This window comes from Octopus bimaculoides, chromosome 1 (assembly GCF_046866305.1).
Source record: "Octopus bimaculoides isolate indiv1 chromosome 1, ASM4686630v1, whole genome shotgun sequence".
Classification (NCBI taxonomy): Eukaryota; Metazoa; Mollusca; class Cephalopoda; order Octopoda; family Octopodidae; genus Octopus; species Octopus bimaculoides.
Window position 1 is genome coordinate 136,900,395 of NC_142928.1, and position 7,504 is coordinate 136,907,898.

At 37.3% G+C, this 7,504-nt stretch overlaps 1 protein-coding gene across 1 annotated transcript in view; it reads right to left on the reverse strand.

Moving 5' to 3' along the window:
- Positions 1-7,206, reverse strand: part of LOC106871490 (uncharacterized) — a 61,184-nt gene extending 53,978 nt beyond the window's left edge. Inside the window, exon 1 of the mRNA XM_052971006.2 lies at positions 6,963-7,206. Within this exon, the coding sequence (XP_052826966.1) occupies positions 6,963-7,136 (174 nt within the window). The 5' untranslated portion in view covers positions 7,137-7,206. The remainder of the gene's footprint in view (positions 1-6,962) is intronic.
- Between the last annotated feature and the right edge of the window lie 298 nt (positions 7,207-7,504).

The window sequence follows — 7,504 nt, forward strand, 5'->3', positions numbered from 1 at the left end:
CACAAGACACCAAAAGAATGACAAATCAGCAAATTGTCAGTCATTAGAGCACTGAAAAGAATACCTCATGGTATTTGTTCTGACTTTTTGTACTCTGAGTTCAACTATGTCTTTCATCCTTTCAGGTTAGATAAAAAAAAAAATGTGAATTCATGGCAGCTGATTGGCAGAACTTAGAAAATCAGGTGAAATGCCTTGCAACATCTGTTCTGGATTCTGAGAGCAACACCAGCAAGTGGTATTGTCCCAAGTCAGTGGCCTTTCCTTTGGCATGGAGAGGCAGAGACTTGCTTACATGAGTTAACTGCCAGTCTCCTTCAAAAAAATCTTGCCCAGGCCTGCATACACATGTAGAGACACATGGTTAATATTGACTCATGGAGGATCAAAAAGAGAGATAGTGAAGGAGGCAAGAAGAGACAATTAGGAAGAAGGGACACACAAGCCAATACTAAAAGCAAGAAGAGATGGTCAGTATTTCATGCTAATTATGAATTGAACATAAGCTTTTAAGAGAGTGGGATATTATCTGATCTATTTAGCTTTTCCTTTATATTTGGAAGAAAAACAATCTAGACCAATTCTCAACAAGGTCAGCATAAGTAATATGGTGCTACCTGTATATTTTTAAAGCTGCTAACATTTTTGAGATGACTATGTACTGTTAGAAAAAAGTATGTGTGTAATACCAGTAATCACTGAATCGTGAAACTGTAGTTAATTAAGTGTTAGGGGCAGCATGTAGCAGAATTAACAAAATAAAGCAGAGAAGGAAATGCTTTGTATAATTTAGTTACATCTTGAAACCAACTTTGCTTTCTATCCTTGTAGAGTTGATAAAATAATTACTAACCAAATACTGAAATATTAGACTGTACTCCCACCACCATAAAATTCCTGGCTTTGTGTCTGAATGAGAAATTGTTAATTAGGTGCTAATTAATGTGAACAAGTCTGTTCTCAGTGAATCCAGTGACCCAGATAAAAGAAGCAAATAGATTAAATAAAATCAAGAAGTATAATATTGTGTACTAAACAGAAATAAAGATCCTGAACTCACTAAATCTATTTACAAAAAAAAAAGAAGTATTAATTTTAACATTTGTTATGGGTAGAGATCTGCTGAAGTTTGCTACAAAACAAGAACAATCATGTGTCCACGAGAAAAAAAATATTGATGAAGTGATAGAAATGCTGTCGATCGTAGCCTAACTATAGCATATAGTAATGGAGACGACAACAAGGTCAATGAAGTGACTTTGTTGATATTTCTAACAAGCTGAACGACTACACACAAGCTCCTACCTTGTGTTGTGCCTATAACATTCCAAGCAATTGTGCTACCAGATTATGAACTCAATAACTGGTGATCATTTTAAATACTCAGCTAGAGGATCTTCATTAAAATCAAGTAATAATCTCAAGTATAAACCAGTAACACTAGCACTTAGTGTTACTGGCATTAAACACCAGATTAATGCTTCATACAAGCACAAACAAGCCAATGAGGGATCATCTATATGGTCATCTGACCAGCTAGAAATAACTGCCATAGATCACTCAATTTGCAACCTACTGTCTCATTCAGAATAAGGGGCTAGATACTAGATCATGAAGTAATAAATTATATTTACAGCCATCATAGTAATTAGAGTTTGAACTAATTATAGAGCTAGGGAACAATTTCACTTTTGTGTAAGAGGTTAATAATTCTTTAGCATTTAAACAGGCCATTTGAGAGAAAAGCTGAACATTAGAAGCATCAGTTGTGGCGTGCAAGAGAGACGATTGCGCTGGTATGGACATGTGGTGAGAATGGAGGAGGATAGCTGCGTGAAAAAGTGCCACACCCTAACAGTTGAGGGAACCCGTGGAAGAGGTAGGCCCAGGAAGACCTGGGCTGAGGTGGTGAGGCAAGACCTTCGTACATTGGGCCTCACCGAGGCGATGACTACGGACCGAGACCTTTGGAAATGGGCTGTGCGTGAGAAGACCCGGCAAGCCAAGTAAGATCGTTGCCAGTGCCCCTGGACTGGTGGCACATGAGATGCACCATTTTGAGCGTGGCCGTTGCCAGTACCGCCTGACTGGCTCCTGTAGGATTTTCGAGCGAGATCGTTGCCAGTGCCCCTGGACTGGCTTGTGCGGGTGGCACATAAAAGACACCATTTCGAGCGTGGCCGTTTTCGTGCGGGTGACACGTAAAAGCACCCACTACACTCTCTGAGTGGTTGGCGTTAGGAAGGGCATCCAGCTGTAGAAACTCTGCCAAATCAGACTGGAGCCTGGTGTTGCCATCCGGTTTCACCAGTCCTCAGTCAAATCGTCCAACCCATGCTAGCATGGAAAGCGGACGTTAAACGATGATGACGATGATGATGATATCTGGCCTGAATACTCAACCCGTTTTATGTTAAAAACTGGCCATATCTGACCTTTCACACCTACCCTACAATGTTAATTTAATAATAAACAATCATTATCATCATTAATGGGAATAAATAAGCATTACATTTGACAGAATAACCTGAATGCTAAAGAGTTGATCCCAGATCATCCCTGACTGAGTAGACAAATATAAGACCAGCTTGTTCTCTTCTGGGCATTACCTACCTATGACAATAAGACTCTACCTTTATGATAGTAAGGTGTAATTTGAAGGAAATTTGACTATTATTTTTAGTCAGTTGATAAGTAATGTAGAGGTTCCTGCAATGGCTTGTAAATTCTTCACATCTAAATTCTCAAAAACCTCATAACAAGAAACAACAAAAGAATCTAAATCTCTACATTTTTCCATGATCCATTTATAAGTTTCCAACAAAACAAACTTCTTCAGACACACAGACACAGGAATGGTTGGGTGGTTAAGATGTTCACTTTGCAACTAAATTAGTTTTGGGTTCAGTCCCACTGCATGGCATCTTGGGCAAGTGTCTTCTACTTAAACCCTGGGCTGACCAGTACCTTGTGAGTGAATTTGACAGCAGGAAACTGTATGGAAGTCTATTGTAGATATATATGTTTATATGTATTTGCGTGAACCTTTGTTCCCCACTACTTGTTTTGGTTTGATTACATTCATGTAATTTAGCAGTTTGGCAAAAGAGACTGATACAATAAACATCAGACTTAAAAATATGTAATGAGGGTCAATGTGTTTGACCAAACCTTTTAAGGTAATGTTCCAGCATGGCTGTAGTCCAATGACTGAAACAAGCAAGAGATAAAAGATTTACATAAGCTCTATTTTGGTGTGACTGTGTGAGCCTTTCCATGATGAACAGTGAACTATAAAACAGATGTGGAATTTGCAGAGTCTATTTTTTTTTTCATCAGCCAGGTAAACAGAATTATGTACCTTGCTTAGGTGCACAATACAAAATGTTGTAGTAAGATTTCAACTCGATTAGTAGTAAACCAACAGCTTAAAATCAACCATTACTTTCCCTCTAATTCTATTGCATAGCTGTTCTTCTTCAAATATTTGTTTAAAATGTTTCACAACAAACTGCTTATATGAGAGTAGTATCAAAGTTTCACTTTGGTTATCTAAAGCAAACCAAGTTAGCCCTGATTCAGCAGACCTGTGATCAAAAGAATTCTTATTATGACTATCCCATTGTTTTTCTTATCAGATAGGCTGTCTTTGACTATATCATCACCATCACCACCATTTTAACATCCACTTTTCCATGTTTGCATGAATCAGATGGAATTTTTTGAGGCGGCTGATCTTTTATGGCTGGATGCCTTTCCTGTTGCACCCAAGCAAGGCAATATTTCCTCTTGACCAATGTTGTTTTCAGGTGATGTCAAAACAAAGAAGCATAAATGCACACATATGCAACAACCTTCTTTCAGTTTCTGTCAACTAAATCTATTCACAAGGCTTTGGTTAACATGGGGCTATAGTAGAACATACTCAAGGCACCATACAGTGGGACTGAACTCAAAAGCATGTGAGAAGGAAGCAAATTTCACAGCCATGCCTGCATCCAGGGTGTCATTATCCTAAAGGTCAAGAAGGTGACTTTGCTGATATTTTTGTAACATAAAAGCTTTCATTGTGCTGTGATAAAACATTCCCTGCAATGGGGCTATCAGAGGTTGATCTCAACAGCTAATCCATAGAATCTTCATTCTGTCACATTAAACTGAGGAATAATCTTAAGAATGAGGCAATAACACTAACTCTTAGTGTTTCTGGCATTAATCACCAGATTAATGCTGCATACACATGCACAAAAAAGGCCAATGAAGGTTCATGTACATCAAGTATAGGAAACCTTTTCCAAGAAGTGGGTTGCACGAGACAGCTCATCATCAAGCAGGGTACTACTAAAAAATCCAAGGTCATCTGACCTGCTAGAAATAGCAGCTATAGCTCACTCAATTTGCAACCCAGTTTTTTTTTTTTGCATGATTTCTACAGCTGGATGTCCTTCCTAACATTAACCATTTTAAGTACTGGGTGTATTTTTCATGGCACCAACACCAAAAGTTATCTTATCAGCAAAACTAAAGAGTCTTCTCAAGACATAACTATACAAATACAAGGTGAGGGGCATTGCTGGAGTATCTTAGTATCTGGCCATAGCTCTGTATGATCATGGTAGAGCTGAGGCTGAGTAATAACAAACATGCTGTAGATGTCTGAGAGACAAGATAAACTTCCAAGATTTTTAAAATCACTGTAAAGTCAACAAGTCAAATTTCTTAATATTACTGTTTCGATCTTTATCTTCAATGTGTGTGACAGGAACCTAAAAGACTGTTGTATGAAATGTATTCATTAGTGCATGAGATGGACGTCGATGAAAAGGTGAAGTTTGAAGTAAAAGCACCAGGTCACCCCTAAACGACATTCCCAAGATCAATCATTTTTTTTTTCAGGTAGGGTGTGACTAATGCTACATTCGACTAGTCAAAGTGTGTCTTTTTAAAAAATTAGTAGCGAGTAAGATTTAGCTGTTCTTTCTAGTAAGTCAAGAGGCAACGTAGAGATCTTTCCAAGAGGGTCTGAGACGAAATTAGCTGGGAGCAAGGAAAAATGGAATTCGTGTGGCCCTGTGGTAAAAAGTTTGACTTGCAGCCACATGGTTCCGGCTTCGGTCGCACTGAGTGGCACCTTGGGCAAGAATCTTCTACTATAGCCCAGGGATTTGGTAGACGGAAACTGAAAGTCCGTCGTATATATATGCATACGTGTGTGTATGTGTTTGTCCCCTACTACCGCTTGACAATCGGTGTTGGTTTGTTTACAACCCCGTAACCTAGCGGTATGACAAGAGCCCAATAGAATAAGCATCAGGCTTAAAAAACAAGTACTGGGTCGATTCGTTCGAGTAAAACCCTCCGAGGTGGTGCCCCAGCATGACCACAGTTTAACGACAGAAACAAGTGAAAGATAAAAAGATACACAACTAGGTCAAATTAAGCCATGCTTGCGTGGAACCACTCCCTAAAATATATGCTGGAGGGAGGTTGTGTGCAGTTGAGAGGATTGTTCATTATCTGGATAGGTAATAGATATAAATTATTTCAGGATATTGAACATCAATGGATTGTTTTTAAGACTGGCAAGGTCTAAAATTTATTTCCGTTGTATGATAAAGAACATTGAATTATTTAAACAAATAGAAACTGTACAGTTAATTCATGAAGTCAAGCCCCTCTTCGTAAATAATAAAGGAAACTAGTTTGAAAAGACCTATCCCATGTGTCAAGTTAGCGGGTAACTATATCATTGAAGAGTTATTTTTAGAATATTCATAAAACACAAACAAACCGTAAGAAAAGTAGGTGCGGAAGAACTTATAAACGAAGCGCAATTTTAGGGGAAATCGTCATAAGGAAGACTACACTCATCTTCATTGACAAAGTTTACGATAAAAAGAAATCTATTTTTATGAAATATACGTTCGAAGATATTTTCTGGAATAGTAGAGAACATTTAATTCATACATGTCAAACCGTTCACATCTAAGGAATGTTTCCAGAAGTTGAAAATACCCACATAACTTGTGTGTATATACCCTGGTTAAAAGATATTGAGGCGAAAGTAAAGAATACGTTCACTGGGTGGTTAGGAGTTAGGGGTTTTGTTACGCCGAAAACGGGTGGTGTATGTATTCTTTACCTCCGCCAGATATTGATATATTATAAGAATTTTTTAAAACGAAGAAAATATATTTGAAGGATTTTCACCAAAATAGGAAGAATATCTTTATAACGACTATAATATAAGTTTGTTACAAATCGAATGTAGAATATATGACGAAATGAAATTTGAATGAACCAAGCGGAAGTCTTTCTGCATGAAACACCTTTATTTTTGGTGCGAAAATATTCATTTTCATAACTGTCAAGAAATCTAAGTGTCACACGCAGATTACGAGAGAAATTAAAAAAATATTTCACTGAATATGCTTTCAAAAAGAAATATTACGTAATCAAAATATCCCCATTACATAACAAGTTCGCTACCATCTAAAAAATGCGGGATTTAATTACAACTACTATACTGAAGAATTTAAGCAATCGAAGTAAAAAATAACAAAACAAAAAGCAATTTCCCTGAACTTGAATCATAATAATCAAAATATCATTAATTAATTTGAAGCTAATTAAATAAATGTCTCAGGAATCCAGATAAGAAAAGAAATGTGATTTTGGAGAAATTTTTTTGTAACTTTATTTGATAAGTTGATTGGGGTGGAAGAAAAATTGAGGTTGAGGTCGAAGAAATAAGAAATCTAAGTGTGACCTTTAAAATGAATCAGGTGATAATGAATGCGAAGTTGTCTGTATACGTTAAATTTATAAATCATTTAAGTACTGTCGTTACATGGAATGTGATTTTTTTGTCTTCTAGTCATTAATTAACGTTTAGAATTTAATAAAGAATTTGAGATTATGGGGTGTCAGGTAAACACTGCGTTACTTTTTGACTAGCTTACCGTAAGATGTCCTCTGTTGGTCGTCTCACACCTGTCTTCAGGACTCTTAACAAAACACACATCTCCTAAACCACTAACTGTTTTGGTTTTTTGCGAATGTGTTACGAAAAAGACAGCCCTGATGTGAGTCCCGCCAATAGGCTTTAGGTTGAGAATTCGGGCACAGAGAAGCATAATTCAGCCTTTTAAAGGAGCAGAGAAAACAGTATCAAGCCATGCTTACTATCGTAGTAAATAGAGGAGCGGATGTTATTATTGAGCATGTCTGTGGCTTTAATCTACAGGAAGTCAGCAGCACGTGAAATTTGATGTTCATTTCTACAGCATTCGATTGACAACTGTTTACTTGTAACGAAGAAGTTTGTTGTTTAACCCTGGCCAGACAGATATGTTCTTTTTCCCTCTCAAAGTGTACGTGAGTCGAGGAAGAGCTGACTGCTATTTCTAGCATCACGATCGCCTATATAGAGACCCTTTCTCTTTCTTTTTCGTTGCTTTGTAATATAGCTGTGATTTACTATTAAAGGAAGCTAGCTATCAAG